At 39.1% G+C, this 27,539-nt stretch overlaps 1 protein-coding gene and 1 long non-coding RNA gene across 7 annotated transcripts in view; both read left to right on the top strand.

The window, feature by feature from the left end:
* The window catches only part of CCDC34 (coiled-coil domain containing 34), a 54,390-nt gene that overhangs the window by 13,709 nt on the left and 13,142 nt on the right, over positions 1–27,539 (top strand). For 2 of the 5 annotated variants that reach the window (XM_015863445.2, XM_015863447.2), the window contains exon 6: positions 1,395–1,880. In XM_015863445.2, the coding sequence (XP_015718931.1) occupies positions 1,395–1,603 (209 nt within the window). In that variant the 3' untranslated portion in view covers positions 1,604–1,880. Of the gene's footprint in view, positions 1–1,394; positions 1,881–2,574; positions 2,845–22,639; positions 25,478–26,568; positions 26,719–27,539 lie in introns of those variants that run through there. The other 3 variants (XR_004307337.1, XR_004307336.1, XM_015863446.2) reach the window with 3 other exon arrangements.
* On the top strand, positions 2,898–15,824 carry LOC107314321. 2 transcript variants are annotated; one of them, XR_001555336.2, is made up of 4 exons: positions 2,898–3,964; positions 5,582–5,642; positions 7,864–7,991; positions 8,335–15,824. It is a non-coding gene; the product is annotated as an uncharacterized LOC107314321 (long non-coding RNA). The 2 variants fall into 2 exon arrangements; XR_004307338.1 differs by having other exon boundaries at positions 7,864–15,824.

The raw sequence follows: 27,539 nt of genomic DNA, 5'->3' as shown, positions 1-27,539 counted from the left end.
GGCATACCAAACTATAATTGATTTTGATCTCATTATGTTCCTTATCAGGCCAATTACTGGTTCCTGTGAAGCATATCAGCTGTGTTGACGTTGTTGTGAAGTTAGTGTTTGTGTCACAGAAAACATGTGCCCTCTTATTGCACCAGAATCCATGTTAGAAAAGGGTCAGTTTTTGAGATGCAGAGATTAATAAAAGTCTGGCAGAAGTTCTGTTAGAAAAGGACTATGTGGGAATTAACTTCTATTCTGAGTGATTGTTTCCATTTAGCTTTGCAGTTGCCACACACCTCCTCACATCTGTTGTCGTATATTTTTTTTCACTTTAAGGGGAAATGTGAAAGAGAATGCTGACAATGGTGCGGAGTTTTGAGAGTCTTTGTTATTGTTTTTTCTTTGTAATTCCACATGGTACAAAAGCTGAAGAACAGTAAGCAGAAGTATTTTGTATTGCATGTCAGTACTTAATTAGATGTCTTTTAAAAAAAAAGATCTATACTTTCATCTTTTTTTTTTTTTTCCCATAGATTCAAATCATTATTATTGTTTGTATTTGTGACAGAAAATATTCTGGTACCTAATCCTAGATTTTGAATGCTTAAGAATGCTTAAGAAGTAGCAGATGAGCAACCAGTTGTTCTTTTGCTTACATCTGTTTATAGATGGTGATACACTTTGCTTTCATGTTTTGCATTGGTAGTTCATTGCTTCCTGACAGCTGCAATCACTTAAGTGTTGTGCTTTTTTTTTTCTTTTTAAGAAGTATTTCTATTCTCAGTAGTGTTCATGCAATAGAATGTGTGATAGACTTTGTTTTACCCAACCTCATGAGTATGCACTTGAATTTCACTACAGACAAGTGACTGACAGAACAACACGTTCTTTCTGCTGTGTTTTAGGCTTTCTTATTCTGGTCCAAGGCCCCAAGGTTAATAATTGCAGACAGTTAAGTTGTGGAAAACTAATATATTTTATAATATATCCTCGGTAAAACAAAGAGTCATAGTTAACCAAAAGACAGAAAAAAATACGTGTATTTTGTGTATGTGGTGACAGGAAGTAATATTTATAAATGCTTTGAGGTAATGTAATGTAACCAGTTCACATACATACGCATCTTTTAAGAATACAAGAGACTGAGCATTTTGAATGTTGCATAGAACTCAACCTGCTTTTTTTTTTTTTTTTTTTAATAGATAGGGAGTACACTAGTCACTGGTAATAGAGAGGTAGAAGATTTTATCGCTTTGAATCATTTGAATTATCACGTGCATTTACTATATTCCTCTAAAGATGTTGTTCTGTTTTAGTCTAGGTGATTATTAGAGCTGCATGCATTATAAAGCCTGTAGAGTACACATTCCTTTTCAGTTATTTATGTTTTCTAAATATTTTAGGGCGTCCTGATGGAAATTCATATCCAGCTCCAGGATATTGCAACCCCATTCCTTGGAAACCATTATACATTCCTCCTCCAAAGGAAGAAAATGCTCTTACCGTAAAGAACAGTAAGAGATCTGTATCTTGTCGATCACATAAGTTTTTACCTACAGTAATATATAAACCCAAGAACAACCGTTGTATACAGTCCTTGCATAGCAAGTAGTTACGGTACAGAAAGCAAAGTCATTCTTAGGTGCTTGAGGGAGCTGGAACATAAGCATGAAGTTATATGTACAAACTCATCTCCTTTTTTTGGTGTGTGACCAGAATTTGTATTTATTGGTAACTGACTGATCACGTTGTTATTCAAGGGCTTTTATGTACTGAATTTCAGTGTTGTTGTCATTGCTTTTTTTTAAACTGACACTTAGCCAATTTTAATGAATGGGACTATACTTCAATATCAATAAAACATACAGGATTGTTTGTTGCTTCCCGCATTTTCTTGTCATTGAAAGACTTATTTTGTGCATTTGATTATTATTTTGGGCAACAGTATTACTGGGTTATTTTAACAATGATAACTATAACAAAGTTGAGAACAGTTCTTGGCTTTATGTGCAAGAAACTCAAGGTTGTGCAGCTACACAACAGTGATGACATTGGGACTATGGAAATATATTCTGATAGCCTACGTTGCTGGAGCACTGCAGTGGATGTGATACAGGCCCTTTAGAACAGAAAGGAGGGGCCAGCAAGGAGGTGAGAGCTGCAGCAACAGCTCCTGAAGCTTTACCTGAGGACTGATGATTAGCCATGTGGGACCTCATGAGTTAGGATTAAAGGGAGACAAGAGTGAGTGGATTCTGCAGTGGATATCCACTGCAGGCTTAAACAGCCATGAAATCCCCTGGAAGGGCAAAACAGAAGAGAATAAGCAACTAAGGAAGCTTCTGGATGGTATTGATGACTTCCTGAGCCAGCTGACAAGGGGAAGCTCCTTTAGAGGAGTCTAGGTTGAAAGAAATCTCTCAAGATCATCTGATCGAGCCCCCTCTTGAAAGAGAGCCTTAAAATGCATTATCTTATGTCCTGTCAATCTGAATGTTGTAAATTGTCAATGAGTAAGACTCCACCACTTCTCTTTTCCTGATGTTTAGTTGTTCTCTTGATGATTTTTTTTCTTACATGCAGGTGCAGTTTCTTCTGGAGCAACTTGTGCCCATTCTCTGTGTTACCATGTGGTGAAGAGATTAACTTGTGGCTATCTTTCAGATACTGGAATATGAATTAAATCTCCACTGAGCCTTTTTCTTGCTAGGCTGAATGAGCACTGCTTCTTCAAATATTCTTCATATGCCGTTTTCCAATCTTCAGCTGTGATACATGAAACAATTGGGAAGTAAAAAAGTGCAAAAATTACATAGACTTAATAATCAAACAAAAAGAGTGAAATCTGATGAAGTTACAGTTTTTGTTGTCATTAAGTTGTTTTGATTCTCATCTTGAGGGGGGGGAGAGGGGGGTGGAGGGGGTTGAGGGAAAAGGCCTAACCTGCTATACTTAATAACATTCTTATCCTTTTATAACATTTAACTGTTTTTGGGGTTTTTTTTTAATTTTTTTTATTTAGCCTTGCCCAGTTTTACTTGACTTCTAAGCACTCCATAATTGGACAGTTGTCATTACAAGCGGTGATTATAATCGAGTCTGTGCATTGTGGGATTCTTTTTAAATTTCGCTGTCTTCCTGGAAAAGGATTAATGTTTGCGATTTGCTGCTCCAACTGAGTGCATAGAAGTTCATGAGACCTTGTGGGATTCATCCCAGGTTACTCAGGGGGCTTGTTAATGTCACTACAAGACATTATCTCCATTATTTTTCAGTGTCTGGAAGCTGTCAATAGGTGATCCTATTTTCAAGAAGTGCAAGAAGGAAGACTGGTGGCTGGTCACTATCGGAGGTCCCTAAAGCTAGCTCTCTTTAATGTTTAAGTAAATTACTTGGAAGTAGCACTAGAAGGTGTTTTGAGCCGGTTTGCTGATTATATTAAATTCAGAGGAGCTGTTGAATCCATCGAGGGTGGAGATGTAGAGAGATCTAGACAAATCAGAAAGCTGGGCAATCATCAACCACACAAAGCTTAACAAGTGCCAGATTCTGCACTTGGGAAAGGGCAGCCTTGGTTATGCATACTGACTGGGGGGATGAGACACTGGAGAGCAGCCCTGCTGAAAGAGGTTTGGGGGTCTTGGTCAACAACAAGTTGAACATGAGTCAACAGTGTGCCCAGGCAGCCAGGAGGATCAACAGTATCCTGGGGCATACTGAGCATGGTGTTGCTACCTGGTGGAGGAAAGTGATTGTTCCACTCTATTCCTTTCAGAAGACTCGGCCAAAATAATTAAGCTGAATGCCTACTGGAATTCTAGTTTAGAGATTTTGAAAAATACTAATAAATATCTAAAACTGTTATTCCTTTCTCATACTTAGGTGGTATTATTTTTACTCCATCAGTTTTTCTTTGGAAAGATTTATCCTGCCTTCTGAATCAAACAGCTTGTTTTATTTGGAGAGGGGATCTGTAAGTAGACTTGTAACACACAGAATATCAACTTTAAAATGAGACCCTTGCCATTCCTCATCTCTAGCACTGTAAATACTATTCTATCCTAATTAGATTACAAATGAGGCTAAGGCAAGATTGCTCACGAATGTACATATTGGCTTTGATTCAGGCAACATAACATTTTTGCCAAGCAAAGAAAAGTATTGTTTGGATTTTTTCCAACAGTATATCAGCCACAAAATCAAATGTCCTGGTGTTGTACCCTAATTGAAGACTATATCCTACAGAACGCTGTAGGTTCATGCTGTTGTGTCAGGTAATTAGTTTATCCCATTCTTTCTCAGGTGTTGGAATGATAAGATCTTAACACTTTGAAGCATTAAACAGCATCCTGTATTCTCTTAAATTCACTCCTGGATTTCTCAACTTGTGATATTTCACAGTAAACGTTGCAGAATCTATAATTGCTCATTAGAAACAACCCCAGATCTTTTGTGTTGGTGTCCATGCCACTGAAATAATAGGAGTCTGAAGCTCACCTTGTTTTCATCCACTTGTTTTTGTGGAAGTTTTATTTTAATTTTAAGACTTTATTAGTCAATTCCAAATTTATGTGTCCTAGGAGGCACGGTCATTTCTCATCTCAGTCTATTAGTAACAATGAGAATACCTTACTGTGAAGGATTATATCTCCTGCAAGACTTTGCTGTTTTTTGAAAATGGCTGCGTAGGTGCTCCATAAAACAGCATGACTTCCTAGTAATTGATAGTGGATCCCAAAAGATGTTTTCGGGCTGAAAGCCTACAAGCAGTAAAGTGAATGAAATGAAGTCAGAGAAGAAAATATGATTAACAGGAGATCGTTGTTATTGTAGAAAGCATCATGTTCTTAGAAAGTAGTCCCATTAATGTAACACAATACAGCTACTCTGTTGGAATTCTTGTTACTAATTCTGGTGGGTAGCCAGAGTTTCGTCTTAACCAGATAATGCATCAAATTCTAATAATGACTTTGCAAGTATAATGTTTAATTGTAAAATTAATTTCTTATACTTTGCTGTTTTGGAATCCAGATGCAAGAGCAGTCAGTGCTCCTGTAATCATTTTTACTGGGAGATTGTTGTGAGTAGATATGGAAGATTCCATGCTTTATTGTTGTGGTCAGAAGGTGACTGTTCCAGACTGCTGTCCCCTGGGCAACATGATGAACTTGGTTTAAACTCAGTAATGAAAAGGAAATCTGAGCACTCTAATCTAGTAAAGCTTATAAACACTTGATTAACTTGAAAGGTGTTCAGGAGATCATTGATAAAGCAGGGCTAAAACTGTCATGCATTCAGTTTCATATGTAAGGTTTTTATGCAAGCAACTCATTTTACAATGACTTGTACCATTTTCTGTAGCTAGTTATGGGCATAAAATATTGCAAAATTAGAAGAGTTTTTTGTGGTGTTCTATTTTTGCTTCACTCTTGTGGTTAAGATGTTCGACTTTGATAATTGGTAAGATTATATGTAATCTCCTGTATGCTGTGGATGTGCTGGTCAAGTTTCATGAGATTCCAACACAAACCTTTTGGGGGAAAAAAAAGAAAAATAAAATCAACCTTACCATTTTTTCTTGTTATTTCAGGTGCTCTGGGTGTGCTGCTCGTACCTAAAATTGTTAGGGTTTTTCTAAGACTGCTTCAAAGGTATAAGATTTCAGGATTAAAACGTTTAAGTAGAGTTAGCTTCACCTTTATGGCTTTGAATACTATTGAAGGTTAGAATCACACCTCCAAATTTAACCATAAACCTGTGATCTTTTTTGAAGTATATCTTGTGTAACAGTTCAAATGTTTGACACAACCAGTTAAAATATGTATCTATTTTATGGCTAGTTGTACATTTGAGTGGCATTTTTTCATTAATTTATTGTCCTTACTGATTAATTTATAGCATTTGATCTCCTTCAGATATTGAAACTTTTTGTTTTAAACAAAAATAACTTATAAATAATTTACAAGTAATAACGAGTCTAAAGCTGCTGGCTTGGAAGATATGTGAGTTTCAGTCTCTGATCCATGAACTTTGACTTATATATGCTTGCTGAAATACTTCCAACAGAAAGGATTAACCATCTCCATGTGATATATTCTCATTTGGTCGCTGGGTCACTCATCTGAATGTGCAAGGGAGAAATTAATGAGAATCCACTGATAATCTTGGTAATTACTGTCTATTCTAAACAGCGTGTTCTGGTTTTGTCAGGAGTTTAGGGAGAAATCTGTCTTTTAATCATATAAATTGTATTGATAGCAAACAATGCAAACTATGTCAAAATTTTGGTGATGAGTGAACAATATTTTGCACTTTTGATCCTGATATGGACAGTTTTAGTGTGAGTGCAGTTTGAATGATACCCTGGGGGGAGGCATTTGGATTAGGAAAAACGTTAGAAACGCTAGAAACCTAATCATTCTCACCACCCTGTTCCTTAGCCCGTGCTACAGTGAAGATTTTGCTGCACACGGATGGTTGGCAGAGTAGGATGGCTTGGATGTCCAGTCCTGTCTGTGCACTGCGGATTTAATTTCCCTGTGTGCTGAACAGAGAGGCTATTTGAGAGGAGCTATTGCTTAGCATTTTTTACTTTAATTATAATACCAGAATATTGCAATAGTGTGCTACTTTTTCTTTTTAATGTTGCACATATTCAGTGTTAAATTATGCCTGGGTTCTATATCATGAGAGTCTGTAATCTAGACTTTCTAGACAAAATCGCCGTCAAACAAAAGACGGGCCTCACAAGTTAGTGATAAAATCTACAAAGTGTATCCAGGGCTTGGTTTGTTTTCCTCTTCCTTATAACACTGTAAAATACTTCTGTTCTTTTTCATCTTGGGACTTTTTAAAGGCTAGAAACATATATGAAACTATTTTTATTTGCATAAGGATTTCGAATGCAGTTCTTTGGAGTCTTATGTATCATGTGTATTTTTTATATGTATGAAAAACATCTGGCTGAGTTTTAGTGTCACTTCAACTTCTTAAAGAGGAAGTAAAATGAATAATCATATGCTTTTTAATCTGTATAGTTTGTAGAGTTCCAAAGTGAGCTCTTTAATTAACGCTGAGACAGCATAGTGGGTAAGAACACTGTCAAGATGAAATCAAAGACTTTTATTTGAACCTCTTGAGTTATGTACATCTAGCTCTGCCTCGACTCTTTGTTAGATCTAAGGCAAGCAAAGTAACATCTTCCTGCCAGTGTTAGAACATCTGAAAGCTAGCAGTGTTCATAAATCAGCGCTTCTGGTTGCCATGAAAAAAACACACATGAAAAAGTATGTAGTAGGCTCAGTTACACAGAATAGCAGAATGATAAGAGAGAATTTCAATTGTGGGTTGTGTTTTTTTTGGTAATGATTAGCATATACAGCACTACTTTAATTGCACTGATGATCTGCTGCTACAAGAGACACTGTCTGAAGCAGATACAATTAAATATTATCTAGAAGCCTGATCGCTATGTGTTTCCCACCACCTTTAGTTGATTTGATTCCATCTTCACTGCCACTGCATTGTTTTTGATTGAGTTTAAAGTCACGCTCTGGTAGGCAGCTAAATGTATTTTGGCAGGATGTTTATTTTCAAAAGCTAAAAAACAAAAGCTTACTGTAGGGTATTAAAAAATTCAAAGAATATCTGGAGCTTAAAAGCCCAAAAATGCTTGCCCAAAAATCACATTAAAATGCCTGGCAATAGAGGAAATAATAACCAATGGTAAATCTGATACTGTGCTCTTAATTAGTATCTACATGTATGGAACACTTATTGCTTATACTCTTTTTCCTCTCTCTTATCAATTAGAAAACATGATAATTTTTCTGCACGTCAAGTCCAATCCAAATCTCTTCTGTAGTTTTTTAGAGGAAAATACCAAAAATAAGCAGCCATTCTACCAGTCGTATACGAAACCTTGACTCACTGCAGCCCGAGGTGTAATTTGGAATGCAGCTTTTTGGAAGGACAAGTTTTTCCCGTTGCTGGAGAAGGCAGTGAGTCTATGTCTTTTATTTTAAACAAAACATAATTTGCAACATGAGGAATTGGTTGCTTTCAGGAGAGTGTGCTTTCAGGAGAGATTTTATGTGCTGTTGTTTTCCCCAGCTGAGCAACTTTTGGTATGCCTGGAGGAAGGTGAATTTTGAAGAGCTGCTGATCACTTTAAATTGGGTATTCCTTTCCACAAATGTATTTCAAGGAATTTGAGATGAAGGAAATCATCTAATCCATCTGTGACTTTACATCTTACATTGAAGAAGTAAAAACGACATGATTTTGTTTGTTTACATGAAAGCTACCCTGGTAGTAATGTCTCTTGTTCTATGATGTTTGTAGAAGATGAACCTTCCCACCAGTGTTCTGTGTTGCTGCCATGTGACAGATGACAGCAGAGGGGCACCGTGTCTGACATGATGGAAGAGTGTATGGAGCAAAGGTATGTCATTGAATTCCTCCATGCAGTAAACGTTGCACCTGATGTTCACTGAAGCTTGCTGGATGTTTCTGGAGACAAAGCAGTGAATGTGAGCACAGTGCTGTGGTGCATTTCAGCAGTGTTGACAGTGATGACAGTTTCATCACACCATGAAAAGAAACACATCTCAATCAGCTCATCCATAGATTATCACCAGTGTATATGTATTTTTCTAATGGAAAGGTTACTTTCTGAATGTGACAAAAGTTCTATTTAACCTAAGTAAGCTCATATTCATGGCAGGTTTGCAGTGTTTGTCTGTTATTAACCCAGATGAAAATATTACTGCTCCCGTGAACTTTTGTTTTTCATAATATGGAAACATTCAGCTTGATTTAAATACATAATAATTTTAAAAAGTTATCAAACTAATAATTCCAAGAAAATATCAGTTAATGAGTGCAGTAGGCGAATGGCAATGGGTTTGACTCTAAAACCATTTTCAGTATTTTCTGCTTAGATGAAAGTGTTGATGGAAGTGAATGGGACTTTTCTGTCATCTGGTTGAATCCTAATGAATCTCTGGATTCTTTTCCATTGTTGGAAGCTCCTTCTCTTTAACTGCTTTGAAAAACAAATATTTCATCTTGAGGATGCGGTGTGTTGCATGCTTTGCAGGCACACTTTGGTGTAGCTGCCTGCTTAACCCCATAGTCATTTTATTTCTCACTTCTCCTCCTCCAAGTAAATCTTGGTATCACTTACAGAAAGGCAAAGGAATACAGAGTCTTAACTTCTAGACTAGCATAAAGGGGGCTATGGCAAATAATGCACAGTCAGTTATGAGATACAAAGTAGTTTGTCATGGTCTTAATAACATCCAGTCACAGGTTTCCTTTTCATTTATTCAGGAAGGTAATTTGCTTCTTACAGACATTACATTTGAAGTTTTGTGTTGATGTATGTGCTTTCAAAACGTTTTTCTAAGCTTCTTTGGTCTAAGGACAAAATTCATCAATACTGCTTCAGCTCCCTTTCATTACATACATAAATTGCAGTCTGAGTGTTTTGATTTAACAAAAACAGGCAAAGTGTTGTTAGTTATGTTGTCAGATGCTTGATTTTCACAAAATGCTAGGAATGCGTCTTGTCTAATGGGTGCGTTCTGTTACTCTGGTCTGCTTTATTGTGAATTTTTAGTTCACAGGAAACTGATGTAGTCAAAATCATTAGGAAGAGTGGCTGTTAGTTGTTGCTCTCCAGCACTTGTGAAAATATCAGATAAATAGATGAGAAGTTGCAAAATCGTCCTGCTTTCTTGACTGAGGAAAGAGATTTATCAGCCAGGGAATTAAGATTATTTTTAGACAGCATACAGAAGATCTAAGATAATTTTCTGGAATCAGAAATCAAAGCATTTGAAATCCTGTGTAGATAACAAGTTCTGGAGCAAGACCTTGTTTGCTTGTGCTGCTTTGGAGTAAGCTGTAACTTAAGCTTCAATGTTAAGAATTAATTAAAGTTTGTGTGGTGCTACGTTTTGTACCTCACTAAGATTCAAAAGGGAACAAATGATACAGCATGAGGGAGCTCAGTAATTTTTGAAGCTTAGAATGTTAGTATCAGTTCAGTTTCCTTTTCCTGTTTGTACAGGTGTTTGAGAATAGCTCAGTAGTTTGAAGGGGTGGGAGAGGAGGCAGATGTCATAAGGATGTTTTTGTAAAGATCAGCATCATCCTTCATATCATAGGACTGGGAAGATGTCAGGGTTGGAGGATTTCTGTTTTGAGTGTATGAAGTAATTGGACTTTTAATCATTATTAACTTCAGAAGAAAGACGTTGCAGCCTGCAACTGCTGTTTTCCCTGCGAAGTCTTGTCTGTATCTTGTGGTGCTGTCCTGAAAACATTGAGTGCTGTCAGCAGAAGATCAAGTATAAAGACACAGTGGAGCAGTATGTTGATACTCCATGTCCTTGTCAGCATTCTGTAAGTCAAAGCCCTGTCTAGCTCTGGGTATTCTTCTCTTGAGGCTGTAACCAGCTGAGAAGAAAGAAATGAGTGCTCATGACTGTTGATACCAGAACCTCCAAACTGTGCTCACATCCACTGTTTTGTCTTCAGAAACATTCAACAAGCATCAGTGTATGTCAGTGGTTTTTTTCTGCATGGAGGATTCACACCTTTGTTCATATGTACTTCCATGTCAAATACCATTTTGTCAGACTGCCCCTCTGCTGCCATCTGTCATATGACAGCAAAATGTAATGGAGTGTTGGTGGGAAGGTTCAGCTTCTACTGCCGTACCACCAACATCCACTTCTGTGTCTGGAGCCACTGGTATAAAATAGGAGGCATTACCTTTGGAGCAGCCCTCGTATTTTTACCTTGTCTCTAACAGTTCTGTTGGGAAGGTCTCAGTGCTTATGTTCAGTGATTCTGTTCAGATCAAAGTTTGCTTTCTGTCCAGAAGTATTTCTAACTGGACTTCACCTGCAGGCTGGAAGAAGTAGTACAATTACGTACAGTCCTGTGCCAAAATCAGCTGTTGGTAGCAGTTCATCCATTGGCTGCACTACCCTATCTGTGTATGATGAATGATTCCATTTTTATTGAGTTCTTATTTTCTTTCTCTCTATGTTCTGACTGTCACATCTCATTTTCTTGACTGTCAAAACTCTTTATTTCCATTAACCTGTCAATTAGAATATAGCAAATTGCTTGCCTTGGGGCTGTTTTACCTGTTTACATGACTGTCTCTTCCAGGATCTTTGGTAGCTCCTGTTGTGAGAGGGCTATAGGCACGAATACACAGATATGCGTGTACACAAGACCAAGAAGGAAGAGTATATAAAACTGTATTTTTCTTGTTATTCATACAAAACTTTGTGCATATTTTTACTTCATTAACAAAAAGGAAGTGTTGTCTGTGTTTCTGCCAGCAGCAGCAGAGCTTTTGACTGGATCAGGCTTCTTTGTATATGTGTGGCATATGTGCTGTAGAACTAACACTGCAATAGTTTTGTTGGTTCATTGAGGTATTGTTTCTTTATCTTCACAAAACACTTCAGATATATACAAAGGGCTCTTTTTTATCTTTTCTTTTTTTCTTCTCCTCAGCAATGTAATCTGTATTGTAGATTATAAGGATCATGCACAGTTTCTATGGATCTAATCCAAGTGTAATTGATAGACGTATCACTTGATTAAGGGCTGGGCACACATCTGAACAGCCTGAACAACCAAACAACCCCATATTTAGAGCAGAAAATCTGCTAGACTACCTGCCTTTTTTGAAGTGGAAACATGGTAGAAGACAGAGGTAATGTCTACAGCCATTGAAACTGCCTCTTGAACTGTTTTATGAACATACAAGCTAGTAAAGTTCAACTGTGAACTTGTTTAAGCTTATTCCAAAAGTGAAGTCATTTCTGGCATCTAAAGCAAGTCCTTGAAGCTTTAATATCATGGCTCTATAAACTGTGTTCTTGTGCATTACAAATAGACTATTAGTAAGCACCATTTAAGACATGAATTTGGACTGTTTTGCTTCCACCCGTATGTACAGTTCAGAAGGTCAGGCATTACCGCAGTATCTCTCCTGTTATTTTAGGGCTCTCATGTTATGGTTGGCCCTGCTCACTTGGCGTTTGGTTTCAGTTAGTTTTTCCATGGGTTTGGCTTTTTAGAATAAAAACGTATCAAGAAAAATCCAGCAAGTTGCAAAGTTCACAAAGACCGAGGACTTTTAGATGTTAGCAGTTGAAAGGAGATAAGCATCTCAGTTTAACTGCGACTGTTTAACCTAAATATAGCGAGCCTAAGTTATGGGTGATGGAGACAGCAAAATTTGTTGTGGGTTGTGGAGCAGGGAGAGGCAAGAGGAAAATAAAGGCAGTTTGTATTGTAGTAGCTGTGGATTGCTTTCCTACTTGTGCCATTTTTTGCTGAGCTGCTCTAAATTTAGAGGTAAACATGTGAAAGAGGAGAAATGGTGCTCTTCATGGCAGTATAGTTCAGTAATTAGTTCAGTAAATAATACAAAGAGTGGAAGAGGGATTTCCTTCGGGTTAAAATGCTGACCCTTTGATCCCCAGCTGTGGCTCATCATTTAAACTGGTGTTTTTCTTGTTGCTGTGGTTTTCACTGTAAGATGTTGTTTTTAACCTCTGTGTGAAGACCTGTGCAGCAAATGTAGGCAGCCTTTGTTTAAAGAATGCCTGGGGGGTAAAGTGAATTCCAAGGACTATATTTCAAAATGTATGTGGCTGTTTAAATGATCAAATTCTAGTATTAAAAGGAGTGTGTGTATCCTATGTTGCCTCAGGGTTTATAGACTTGCCATCTAATTGATGTGGTAAGATTTTCCAAACTGGGAACAGCTTAATACTTGAAAAAAATGTTAACCCCTTTCTTAAGACTGCTTTTGAATATTGAATGAAATACATTAATGCCAGCGTGAAAGAGGTGCATTTTCTGTAGCTGTGCATTAGTAAGAGACTAGCTGCTTATGTATAAACACTAGAAGGCATGGGAGGCCTGAAGGAATGTGTATTTATGTCATAAAGAAGTTTTAGATAAATGTCAATCCAGAGAGTGCACAACTGTATAAGAAACCTGTGAGTGTGGAATCCTGAAACGTAGAGTTTAGTTGATCTTTTTGGACTCTGCAAACAATCTGCTGTCAACAGGAATTTGATGCTGGAGCCCTAACAGGACTGTGCCCAGAGGTCAGTGAGAGACCAGGAAGCCTTAATAGAAAGCACAGATTAAGTTGGTAGGAAGAATCTACATCTCCCATTATTTTCCACACCTGAGAGAGCATTTATGGCTCATGCTGACACTGTGTGCATTAGCTAATTTTGACAGGTTTTGGTGTAGTCCCATTTCTTTAAATATGTGTGTCAGTATCAAGACATGGAGCTTGGGTTTGTTTCAAATTTCAGGTCTTTTATGGCTCTTATTCTAAGCCAAATTAAAACTTGTTTCAAGACTGCACCATTGTGGTAATGTAGATTCATCATACTCATAGGAATTTGTGTGTTTAAAGACTGAGATTTACAGCACTAGTAATCTAGCACTAGTGTCTAGTCACTGTGTGTGCAAATCCTTGTTATGTGGAATACTTTGCTTGATTTTAAACCATTTCTGAGTAAAGGTGAACTTCTAATGTGCACAAGTTTCTCTTCATCTTTTGCTGACATCCTGTAATGTTGTAAAATGTGCTGTTGAGCAATTTGAAGTACAGTTGGAATAAAGAATGTTGTCCCAAGACAGTTTTTATTATATATGTCCAAGAAGTGTGACAAGAAACCTAGATCATCTCTTGGTTCTAGCTAACCGGACTTGGCTCCAGACTATCAGAGGAAATTACTCAGTGAAAATCAGAGTCATCTTGGATAGTCCAGCAGACAACTGCTGTGCCAATGGAGAGGTACTGCTGTAAAACCAAGTGTAGCTCTGCATAATGAACTGTAGCTGCTTTATTTGAATAATGTTGGCTGACTCTACAGTAATGTGAGAATTAAAACTGAGAACATAAGTATTTCCTTGCAAAGGAAAGAACCAAGCCTCCAGAAAGAAACAAGAATGTCTTTTAAAATTATTTTTTATTTCTACGTAGTGTTGCCCAGTTCAACAAGGGCTTGGTTGACTAACTTGACTGAGGCCCCATTAAAATGGATTTTACTCCGGGTCACGTAGAGTTTAAGAAGTTCAGGAAGAGAGCAGAAGAAATATTTTTGTGTGCTTTCAGCAGGCCTCTGCAGGGCCTCGGCAGTAAGGGAGCTATTGTGTGCGAAGAGCTCGATCCATTGGATACAACCCGTTAACCTGGGAGGGGAAAGGGGAGCGTTGTAGCTAATGGCAGGAAATCTACTATTTATTATCAGTCAAAACTCAAAAGTATGTGTAAATCTCCAGGGAGAACAAGGATGTAAACGTAGATCACGTTCATTAAGAAGTATCTATGCCCAGCTTCTTTCCTGCTTAACGATATGAAGTACTAAGACCCTCTCTCGTGTCTTCTCCCATGTTTTTTGCATGACTTCCAAGTAATTTTTCCTCTTTCCTTGTGGTTCCTTTTTACTTCAATAAATCCCCACCAAAAATTGTACACAAAAACGGAGAAAAGAAATGCCACAGCCTTCAATTTGGGGAAACATATCTATATATACATCTAATTTCCTTAACCTAAAGAGCACTCTTACTTAGTGTATATTTGAAGCTGATGAAGCTGTACTTCAATGACTACCGGTCTATGGAATGAGATATGAGAAAAGAAAAAGCTACTTGAATTCATGGAAGTTTTTGAGTTTTAGACTTTCTTCTTGGCCAAGAACTAGCTAGGGTCAGAATCTGACCCTTCCTCGGTGTGATTGTAGTCCAAGTTTTTACCTAAGCCTCGGTGAGTTGGCGAGCATCAGGACTGCAGTAATGAGCAGTACACAGGACCAGCTCTCATTGTGGGATTGGGCTGGTCTTGGAAAATCTGGGATGTGAACAACTGGTAGATGTTCTGAGCTCTGATCTCCTTCAGGATGGCGGTGGTAGATACTGCTGTAGAGACTGTATGTTTGATATTCTTGAGTACTGAGCATTTTAAAGATGGATTTTGCCACAGATACTGAAACTCTAATGATTCTGGTTTTGTTGTTTGTTTAAGACTGTAGCTATTTTAAGATTTAGTATGAAGTGTTCCACAGACATTGTCATCCTTTGATGTGTTCCAGAAGTGGGAATTTTAACCTTACACAGGAGAGAAAAAATTATGGCTAAATATAATTGACCAGATGATGAATTGGGACTAAGCTTCTGAAGTCTTGGGATTTGTTTAGGCCTGCTATGGTATTGGGTAGGAAACAGCACCACAGAGTAAGGCACCTGCCATGCCAGGCCTTAGCAGAATGCTCTGTGCTAGAAATAGTGATGGGAATGGGGCCGTTGTTCCATTCTTTTATCTCTTCATGTATCACTGACTAATGCCACTCAGAAATCTTCTGATGAAATAAGTCCATTTGCTGAACTGGAATTGTTGTCAGGTAAGATTCAACAAACTAGCTGAGTTTTGTGATATTCCTATTCTGATGTCTCTCTCTCTCTTCATTTTTTTTTTTCTTTTCCAAATTCAGCATTGAAATGCAGCTTTCGGTCAGATAAAGGAAATCAAAATCTGAAGGAAATATTCCAAGTGTGTGGAAAGCAAAACTTCTCTCACGCCTTTCTATTCTTCTGCATGTGATTAGTCTGTGGACATTTTCCCCTCCAAATTTTCAGCTTCTTTTGTGGTGAGGAAAAACATTTGAATTCTTAAATGCTGACAGGTTAGAGAAACTGTTTCCCTCGCTGCTTCCCTTGTAACTGTGGAGTCCTTGTCTGAGGGCTGATAGCACTGGGAAGGCAGCCAGGACAGACACAATTCACTGGGGCTCCAGCTGGTAGCAGAGCTAACAAAGAGCTGCTCTGAGATGCTTTTGTTTTGCTATCATCAATGTCCCATTGTTTGCCAGGGTAATTGCCCAGTTAATCCTAACTGGTAGGATAATCATATAAAGCTCATGTCCAGTGTAAACATGAGACAGTATTCTTTTCTTTTTTTTTTTTAATCTTTGCCAGGCATTATATTCCCTAAATTTCTAGCAACCTCAGCGGATTGGCCCTCTATTGTTTACTGCCAGGCAACATAGGGTGACAAATTAACATCAGGGACACGGGATCAAATCTTAATCTCCCTGACTATTCAGGTGAAGTTTGTGGTTTTAGGGCCTAATTTTACTAGATCTAAGGATTAGGCCTAATTAGATTGTGTTCTGTATCTGTAGCCACCCAGCTGGCACTGCTAACTTTGAAACAAATACTTTCAGAAGTTCATGCATTAACAAGCCTTTTTCTCAGCCCTAATAATAATTCTGGTACCTTTTTATATCCATACTAAAGAGGGCAATTCCTGAGTAGTAACACAGTTTGCTATATAACTATCTAATTATTACTATGGCAAATCCTTTGGAAAGTTACATGTTTTGCTTGGCTTAACAACATTTTTATGCCCATCAGCTAATTACAGTTATGAGAACCAATTCAAATAAGAGTTTATTAGTACTGAAAAAACGTGTTTACTTTACCTCCTCTTTTAGCCCTTGAGATTTAGGATCAGGGATTTTTTTGTGTCCTTACGTAGAATTTAAGCCTAGCCTTGCCAGGTAATCATGTTGGAAATACTTGTGGAAATGAGGTTCTGTATGGTAATCTTTCACTACTGAGTCCATTAACCTCAGACAGCAGATCCCTGCATGCTCTGATTTAAGATACTTTTAATGGGCACAGGGTCGTAGATGCTCTCTTTACTCCAGTTCTCTCACTATAGTTTTTGCGGTGGGTGGAGTTAAGACAATGGTGGAAGTGCCAGAAACATTCCCTTACTATAGCCCAGGGGAACTATTTTAATGTGCCTGCTTTTCCCACTTAAGTTAATGAGAAAGGCATGTTACAGTAGGCATGAAAGAAAGGCATATAAAAAGGATATGTGAAACTTCCTACATGACTTGGTATTTCGAGAAAGACTTGTGGAGAAATGTATCTGTGTGTCTCCAAACACCCTCTTCTTTCCCTTCCAGATAATGTCTTGTCCGCAAAGAGAGCACAACTATTTTTACATTTATTAGATTCAATTTTGGTTAACTACGTTATCCTCTGTTTTATCTGGATTTCTAGCTGGAAGGTCTATGTCATGCACAATACAATTCCATTTATTTGTTCCCATAAACCTTCCTGCTACCTTTTAACCATCAAAGTTTTGATTCCTTGAGTCATTTTACAAAATTCCAAAGGCGTGTTCAGGAAAAATCAGTGAATCCACTTTGTCTCATGCATCTTTTTGAGGATTTGGCCTTACGTGAGAGCTTTTGAAATGTGTGCCATTTTGGTGCCATAGGCCACCAAAATACATTGTCAATGCCTTTTGTCGTTTGGCTCTATTCTAAATCATGGTCAAGAAGACAACAGCGTAGGCTGCTGTTTGATAACTTCCTGCAATTAGAAGGACTTTGTTTTGTTTTTGTTTGCTTTTGGGCCGGTAGATCTCTCCAGATCTAGCTGGGCTTTCAAAGTCTCTCAAGGTGTATAGTTTGTTCCTAGTTCTAGTTTTCTCCTAGAACCCATGCTGACATTTAAAGCAGCTCTTCCACAATAGAAGAGTTTGGCAAGTTTTCGTCAAATCGACTGCACAACCCTACTGAAACTGTTCCTGTAAGTCTAATTTGTAATGGAGTGGCTTGGTTCTCTTTATGTGTTTTTGCCTGGGGAGGTGGTGGAGTCACTGACCCTGGACGTGTTCAAGGAACGTTTGGACATTGACATGGTTTAGTGAGAACTATTGGTGATGGGTGGATGGTTGGACTGGATGATCTTGTAGATCTTTTCCAGCCTTGGTGATTTATGTGATTCTGTTTGGCTTCTCTGAATTCTGATCTTCCCCATGCCACAGAAGCTGCATTTCCAAGGAGAGAAAAGGATATGGAAACCCAAGGGTCCCAGCTAGGATACATCCAGCATACATCTCACCCAAATCTGTGAACAACTGAAGTATGTGAAACTCTTATCCATTTGTGTTCTATTACAGTAACTTCTGACAAGAACGTGCAGTAAATTAAGGCTATCGATTTTACAATATCTGCTGCCATCAGTTTTCTTGGTATTCCCTCTCTGCTTTGTCTTTGCTGTTACTGTGCTTGTTTTGAGAAGGGGCAAGCGTGCTCTGTGCAAGCTCAACATCAGTTCAAAGACATTAGCACTGACAATGCTCTATCTGCAAACTTTCCCCAAAGCGAATGCAATTGTCAAGACATTCTGGGAGAGAACAAACAACTTCTGGTTAGTCAAGTCCTAGGCCCTTATTTAGGGCTCCTAAAGCAAGGTAAAGTGGGCAATGAACCAGCAGCTGTGCTGAACAATGTGCCAAGCGATGTCCAGCACTTTCTCTGCTACATTGGGTCTATATTCCTATTTCCTAGTACTGTTCACACCTCCACAGCACAGATACAGCAGAAAAACAAGCTTTGCCATTTTTTTTCCCCATGGATGGCTTTCAAACTCGGCTCAGAATTATACCTCCTAGAACATGTGATGAGGAGCCTCATAAATAGAGCTAGGTAGTATTTGACTGTGATTGCCAGTAGAATAACTGCTCTGTCCTGATCTGCAGGTGTAGTAGGAATTTTTGTCTGCTGACTGCTGATGGAAATGTTTTCAAGATGCAACTGTGCAATGCTTGTTTTCCATGCTGATTTTCTTGGGTTCAAGCCTTTAGCTAGAAGTCAGACAACAAATGTATGACAGGAAGGAAGGACCTGTTAGGACAGCGCTGTGATTGCACGCAGAAGAGATGGGTTCAAATTCTGGCTTTGCTGCAGGTTTCCGATGTGACCTTGCAAAAACATCCCAGTGCACCAGTTGCCATAGCAAAACAAAGATATAATTTCCTTTCTTCCTCTGACTGTCTCACATGCAAACTTTTGAGGACAAGCATTATGACTTAGTGTGTTACAGAACTGGGACGATGAGCTGCCTCTGTGTTACCAACAATAAATAGAAGTGAAACAGGCTGTCTTGTGCTGCAGCAATGACAGCCCTGGACTGCTGATAAGGGAATACTGATCAGAAGCACATGGAGTGTTTGAAAAGCATTTTATCACTCATTACCAATTCCCTAGTTCTTCCAGCCTTCCAGTTATCCTCGTGTAAAGAAAGAGGCAGTGTCAAAAGCTGATGAATGAAGCTGTAGCTTCTTCCCTTCACTTCCTGAATGGGGCACAAAGAGAAATGGCAGCTGCTGTGCATGTTATGGCACTTTATACCTAAGTTCCTTGTGAGTGTTGTCCCTCCAGTGTTGGAATGGATGAAGCTGGGCCAGCATGCACTGTGCTAGCAGATGTGGTAGGAGGCTCCCCCTGACCTGCTTCTCTCTAGAGGGCACACAGCATCAGCCACATGCAAGGGGCGATTTGTAAGACTGGGATGAGAAATGGGATCAGCTCCCTGTGATATTGCCTCAGCGCTGCTTTGAGCTTCAGCTGGGTGTGCATTTCCCATGAGGTAGGTGTCAGAGTCTGTAATGTTTTCAACTGCTTCAGGAAGGCAGCCTTAAAAATATCATCATGTATTTATCCGGAAAGAGCTTTAAGAACAGGGCGTTATGAGCAAGTCTTCTCAGCCATTGGACTCAGACAGTGGAAAATGACCCACTAGTCCACATAAGCAGCTCTGGACCTGACTGGAATGGAAATACCTGCACTCCAAGGAAACTATATAGGAATAATTTAGCTCGAGAAAGATGTTTGTGGTGTCTGCCCTGGGAGCTGGGCAAAGACTCTGCTACTGTGCTGCTTACTTCTGTGAAAGATTGCCAGGGTCTCTAAAGCTTCTGTGGTGCATAATGCAAATCCTGGAGAGATTGACTGTGGTTAGAGAGCACAAAGGGAGTAGTTACATCGGAGTGGTGATGCCTTAGCAAATACATTGCACGGTAAACAAGCCCTAAGTTAGCTGGGACTGGTGTCTCCTAATGGCATGGTGGGGTGCTAGCAGAATAGTAATTCACAGGGAGGAGTGCTGTCTACAAAATTACAATGTCTCCATTTTAAGCTCCTGGTATGTTTCTGGAGGTTTTTGTCAGCCAAACATTGGCACAATGTTGTTTAGCCTAGCTGAAAAGACCACAGGTTGTAGTGATTGTAGGCCATTAGGGCACTAGCAAAAGGGAATGTTTCAGGCATGTTTGGGGACTTAAAGAAATATATTGACTAAGGAGGCAACGCTTTGATGAGGTTCCAAGAGGAGCATATAAAAGGCCTTTTTGATTAAAATGCATTTCAGTTCTGCAGTAAGATGTGTGTGTGGAAGGATGCTTACTGATGTTCTGGGCTGCATTAAAAGAGGAGTGGCCAGCAGGGAGAAAGAGGTGATTGCCCCCCTCTACTCAACTCAGCTCAGAAGGAGGCTGTGGATGCCCCATCCCTGCAGGCATTCAAGGCCAGGCTGGATGTGGCTCTGGGCAGCCTGGTCTGGTGGTTGGTGACCCTGCACACAGCAGGGGTTTGGAACTGGATGATCATTGTGGTCCCTTTCAACCCAGGCCATTCTATGATTCTATGTCTGCATCAGAGAGCAGTGCTTCCTTCTTGGCCTGCCTGTTTCCCTTAGTGAGTAGAAGACCTCTTGCCCCCTCACCTGCCTGTGAATTTGTCACACCAGTGGCATGCACGCACAACTGTAGTCTATTTTCAGTCTTTGTCCTCTTCTTTTTCTTTTTTTTTTTCTTCCTGTTTATTGTCCTTTCCTGCTTCAAACTCTGTATTCATCATCACTTTGTTTTTTATTCTCTCTTCTTGAGCGCAAGGGGATTCTTTCCACTCTGGCCATTTTGAATCTAGCTGTAAATGGGTATGCCCACACAAAGGAGCAGCCATCTGAAGTGTTGGATGTGATGTCACTGTTCATGTTAATCAGTGTTGCTTTAGAGGTTGCTGAAGTTCAGTTCAGTGCCTGAACATTTGTGACTTATTTATAGTTTTCAATTGGTAAAGTTCATGGGGCCCTGTAAAGTCATTTTGTTAAAGCATTATGCTGAACCACATGGGCTCCATGCCAAACAAACTTGCCACGGTCAGATTCTTTAGATCATAGAGCTTTGGTTGTCAAAAGTGCCAAAAAAACAAGTGCTCAAGGCCAGGTTTCTGAAAGTTTGTGTAGTCATCTCACCATCTCTGAAGTGGGAGTTTGTCCTCAGTTCTTGTTGCAGAGTTTAGATAGCGAGAGGAATTAAGTTTGTCACCCATCCAGGGGAAGATGCTTTTCGGCTCTGAATGTGTTTTGCTATAAGGTAAAATGTATGGCTTTTTCTTATAAGGAAAGTTATCAGTCAACACGAGGATCAGTGATAATTTTATTAGCTTCAGAACCCCATCCAGTCTTATTTGGAAGAATCTGCTTTATTTTCTATTAGCACATCTGTGTAGCAGCTGCAGCTACACAGTTCCCAGGGGCTCAGTCTAATTTGTAGAATTACAGGGGTTGTGCCTGGCTATAGAGAAGGTCTATTAGTGTTGCTGATGTTGAAAATTTAAGCCTGATGCATTCCACATGTTTGTTTTGTTTGATTAGACTTTTTCTGGGCCCACGACTGACCCTTTGGAAAAAAATCATTTTAACCCACGGTGACTACTGCGTTGTCTGATTCCTGATTAACGGTTTCAAGGGGCCACTGTTTCATACCATCTCCTCTGAGATTCTAACAACAGTGAACGCAGCTGGAATTTTCTCTTTCTCACCTTCCTGTTTCTTTGAAGTCGATACAGAAATCAATTTCTTCATTCCTGGAAAGTATTCACTCTCACAGGAATAGCAGCTGATAGAAGAGGTGCGTACAGAGCACACAAAGATCAGTGTTTCATCCAAATTAAACCACTAAGATCATTTTGCATAGCGGAGTGAAGTTGACCTGATTTGAATCTGGTCAGAACGCTCAGCATAAATCTTCAGTGTTTACAGGATTCCAACAACAGCCCGTACCCCATCGTGAAGAGAGACATGAGGCTGTTCTTAGACAACAGCAGATCAGCAGTTCTGGGTCTGTCGTGCAGGCAACACCGTGCAGACAAACTCCCCTCTATTTTCATCCAGCTGAAATCTACCATATGTTTATGTTCTGCAAGTGAAAAGCGTTGGAAAAAATAACACTTCAATTTCTGAACCTTTGGACAGTGTTTCTGTTGTCTGGAGCTGACCAGGGCTTCTTGCCAGACTGGAACCTCACAGAGGAAAGTGCCACCTACTGTGTAACCACATCCTGCCGTACATCTTCTCTGCCTTCTGTCTGCGCTCTGCTCATCAGCTCAAACTAAAGTTGACAGCTTTGACACCGTCTGTGATTGAAGGAACACTAAAGACAAATTACCAAGTGGGAACCACTTTGCCCTTCGGCATGAGCTCGGGGGTCTCCTCATGGAAAATGAGCTGGAGGTGAAAGTGAAAGGGGCTTACATATTATGTAGCTGAAATTTTGGATTTGCTACTGGAAAGAAATTGTAGCACTTTCTTTTTGTCGGGTTGGCTCTTTGAATTCTGACTGGTCACATTAAGTGAATTATTTCCATTTAGATTTGCTTATGATTAGTCTGTATCCATCTCAGTTGTTATGATACATTCACAGTGCCTTATTTCACTTCTGCTGCAGGGCTGTGTTCGCTGGAAGAAGCCAGATTATGGTGACACAGTAACGCAGCTTGCATCACAGAAGTCCTGTCATACTGGGAAGTGTAGTCATGGAGACATTTGGCAGAGCACAGAAATGGGTTTGAGGCAGACTTCAGGAGGTACTGTGAGAAAGTAATCCAAAGTAAAGATTTTAACACGTACAGAGTGGTAATATCTCTGCTGAAAGAATTTCAGTGTTTTATTTGTTCTTCCTTCCTTTACTTGAAAAGCTTAAAGAATATCTCTTTTAACCCGGAGATCAGTCTTATAGCTGCCAAACTACAGCTATAGGTTTTGGAACTAAAAATTGTAAGGAGGAGGCCATCTCAAGAGAGTGGTTTTTCTTTGTCCTTATGTTACACGGTTGAGATGGATTACACAAGATCCAAATACATCACAACCACCCTTACCATCTAGATTCTTCCAAACAATTGAACAAACTCCTGTAATCTTCAGTGCAGCCAAGAATTCACCCTCACTTGAGGTCCTTAAGCCCTTTCTGTCCTTTGTATATGCCGTCTTGCTTTCTCTCTGACCGTAAATTCCCCAGTCTATGCTTATGGGCTTTCTACATCCATCACAAAAATGCAGCCATTCCTGTTCAGCAGCTTTGCAGCAGTGTTACATAAACAAATTAAGAGAAACATGGGAATGGAGTATCAAATATCATAGGTGACTTTAGAACTCTTTTTTTTTTTTTTTTTCTTTTTTCTTTAACATATTTTGACACGTGAAATTACAACATACTGTTTGCATGTGCTCTTTCTTCAAACCCAGGTTTTATTTTGGACAAACAGAGCTGTAAGAATTGTTTGAGTGCTTGCAAGTACATGTTGGGAGGTGCAGCTTGTAGCTTATCACAACAGAAGCAAGTACAATGATTTCAAGCGTCTTTCACCTATAGTTAAGACTATTTTTGTCACTAATTTAAGTAACGAATATGTGGAGGCCAGTGAAATAAAGATCACTAATCATGCTTTCCTGTTCTTTGCTTACCTTTCATTCATTATCTCATTATCTATTCTTTAACTATAATCTCATTATTTAATATTCCTTTAGCTAAACATGTGCAAAAAGAAGTATATTTTTGCACGCTGCGTAACTACCTGTTTGGTTGGACACCTTAGATAGTTTTGCCTTTCAGGGAGGCTGCCATGATATTGTGAAAGTTCTTCTCATTTGCTGCACCATTTTGGTTACCTCTTCAGCCATGTTCTCTGCTCCAGCTTTCACATCTGTATTTCTTACTGTGTAACATCCAAATTTAAGGTAACTCCATAGCTATGTGGAGAACTTCAAACTGAAAGGAAAAGATTAATGGTCATTTAATAACCTGTGGAGAAGACACTACTTTGGTTGTCTTCATTGTTTACTAGTAGTTGATATATGCGCAACAGGAAAAATGAAGCAATGGTAATGAACTCAACTAAATCAGGAGGTGTTTGGAAATTCAGACGTGTTTTTGGTTTAGTGAAAGCCTGAAAAAGTAACAGATCTATGGGAAAAACAGAAATGTGTGGACTGAGAGTGAGACTCCATTACTCATCTTTACTAAAATACACTGGCAGAAGATGAGGACCTACTTTTGTGGTCTGATAAAGAAATAAACTTTGTGTATTCCTCTTAGTTCGTGTCTGTAAGCACAGGTTCTTGAAGGAAGTGAAGTTACGCCAATATGCTTTAGTTAAAGTCTGTCCCTCTGCATCTACAAAAATGATGACAGGCCATTTTTTATTAACGGAGTGTCTGTGTGGGTCAAATTGAGGTTTCTGAAAAGCTGTGCTGTAACAAACTCTTGTTGCCATTCAGTGGAATGAATCAAAATGTATACATAGTTATGCAATGTAAATTACTATCAATTATGGTATTATTAGTAAAATTGCTTGGCTTTTACCTTCCCCTGGTTTTTTATTATTATTATTTTATACTTATTTTTTGAGCACTTAGCTGTAGGATGATCCGTAAAGTTTCACTGTATGAAAAACTACTCAAGCAATTCTAACACGCTGCACCAGATCACTACATCAGCGTGTCAGGGAATGAATGGAGAACGTTTACATTTAAGGTAAACACTGATGACATTAGGAAATATTACTTTAAAAATTAGTCACATTGTTTAAGCTTCGTGTCCTCTTGAACTGAAAGTAGTTGAAGAAATGAGGATGTTGTTACTAAATGGAAGAATATAGCATTCTGGGTTGGAAACTAGTTTGTTTTAATACTGGATGAAGAGATCGCTTCTTTTAGTGACTGCTAAGTTCAGAGGTGGAGTTACGTTTTCATATAAATGGGCTCTGGAAAAATGCTCACAGTTTGAAAGAAATATAGGCAGAAGAAATACACTTTGTTTAGCAGCACAGGAGAGTCACTCTTTCGTAAATGCAAAGGTGAGTCTGAATGAATAGTTTGGCTAAAACACAGTTAATATTTTCCAAGTATCTGTGCACACATATATTCTATGGCGAGTGACTATTTTAGGCTTCTTCTTAATTATATCTCTTCACAGTGGATGATGATTTCTATTGCAAACTATCCGAAAACTGATGATAACATTTCTTTCTCAGAATGATGTCTCTCTTCAAGGATTTGGTTCTGGTCAGTTTTATGCTCCTTTGCAGTTGTACCCGCAAAGTTGTTAGACAAATGTTGCCCTCCACTGGGAAAGGGATAGATGATTTTAGCAGAAGATCCTCCAGTTCTCCACTGTGTGTGGCCTAAAACCTTTCCTGCCATATGAAGAACTTTGGGAAGCAGCGGGCTCGTAATACCCCTCAGAGTGCATCTCCAAGTTGTCCCTGAGAGATTTTATCTTTGCCAGGTATGTAAGAGACCCTGGGTCTGTTCCTGAAAATAACAACCTCTCAATTCAATCAGTGCACACAACATGTTTGCAAATTGCTATGAAACCATCACACATTTGCTGGGATAAGTATGCGAATGTCCGTGGCAAATCTCCATAATTGCTGGAATTTTCCCTCTCCTGTAATTCACAGCAATTCTTGAAAGATCCCCAGATTTTCCTGTGTTGCTGTTTTAATTTTGAATGGGAAAAGCAGAAAGTGTTTATGAACAGTACCAGATGTAGACACCTTTTATGTAAAGTTACTCCCTGCTCTTCTAATAGCGCACAGAGATGAATTCATGCCATACATTGGCATCATTGTACAGTCTGCAGTCACAAACAGGTTGTGAAATTGATTCCAAACCAAGTGCTGGTATTTAATATGCAAGAAAATTCCATGTTTAGCTGCCTTCTCACAGGCTGCATTTTAAAAGCAATGATTGCCATGCTATGTCTGCCATGTTCACTTCCAAAAAACAAGTTCCAAATTTTCTTAAGCCTGTTTTGGGAAAGGGCTTTTCAAGAATTTGCATTACAAACCTATAAATCAAGATGGGTTTCATGAACATGCCTGTTTTGAGTGCTTTCCAGGTATGCCATGAAGGTTACATACAACTGTCACTGTCACTTTACCATGTAGTTTATAAACTACTCTACTCATAACTTCCTTAAATTGTTGCTACCTTTATATATGTACTGCATTTACTTATACAAACATGAACACTCTGTGGGCGATTCTCTGCTGGGTATATTGTTGGATAAGTCAAGACCGTGTGTTTGTATTTACAACTGATGAGTCTAAAGCACTTTTTAGTTTGTAGACACATTAGAAATCTTTGACTTTTAGTAACTGCCTCATTTTCTCTTTTCATGGGAGGATGTTTGTGTCTTATCTGTCACATTGGCTTATGAGGGTTCCAGTGATTTAAGTGATCTTGAAAATCTGTTTCAAGATAAATCCAGTACATTTCAGTTAATATTGAAATTTAAGTAACAGGCAAACTAATGAAAGAATGGTAATGACACAGGACTAATGAACTAATGATACTTTTTTTTCCTCAACAAAGAAGTTCCTGAAACAGAGATGACAAGAGATTGAGTAGCGGCATCATTTTTGGACCCACTCACCAGCTCCAGCAGGCTGTCTGAATACCTGTTCCTTGCTTGTTGTGGAGATGTGAGGAAGATGCATTCTACCTCAGCTTTCTGAGACATAGGTACGCACGAATAGAAGCACTGATGTTTTTTCCATGCTAGTTTCTGCTTTGTTGGTATCAGTGGCATGGTACTGTGGGCTCAGGGCTTGCTGCATTTGAAACTGGGAGAAGTGATTTCCAAGAATAAACTGATTTCTTTAGGACAAGATCTGTGTCCTCAGGTACATGGCTTTTCAGCTAAAACCTGCTTGGTCCCAAGAGCTTTGTTTTGCTTAGCAGGGGTATCTCCCACACAAGCAAGCTCAGTGAGCCATGATATAATACAATATCACAACAACCCTGTTATATTGTCAAAACCAACAACTGACAGTGGAAATTATATTGCCAATGATGAAAGGAATTAGACACATAAAACCCCATCATTCAGTTTTGTGGGGCATAATCAGACGAGGGGAATGGAACAGATGCCTTTTAGTACCTGGCCATTGTAATGCACAACCTTCTGTTGTGCAGCTTCTGTTTGCATAAACTGTGCATCAGGGCTTATTTAATCAGCATAGGACTTTGTGGGTGTATAGGTCTACACTAACTCAAAGCATCTGGCATTCTTCTACTAGCCAGATAACATCTCAGACAAGGAGGGCAGCTGTCTGAAGCAACAAGAGGTTGGTTAGATGGAGGATCACTTGGACGGGGGGAGATGGAGCGCAGGAGCGCAGGCACTTCAGAGCTCTGGACAGGTTTCATCAATCAGGAGTCTGCATGTCACCATGCAAAAAGGAGACTAGGACTCTTGTAGTTTTTCAGTCATGTATTAGAAAGAACAACATGGTAACCCCTAACTGTGACAGACATTGAATATTTTCCCTGAGCACCAGATT

The sequence above is a fragment of the Coturnix japonica genome, chromosome 5 (assembly GCF_001577835.2).
Source record: "Coturnix japonica isolate 7356 chromosome 5, Coturnix japonica 2.1, whole genome shotgun sequence".
NCBI classification, from domain to species: domain Eukaryota; kingdom Metazoa; phylum Chordata; class Aves; order Galliformes; family Phasianidae; genus Coturnix; species Coturnix japonica.
This window is presented reverse-complemented; position numbering and strand designations above follow the sequence as displayed.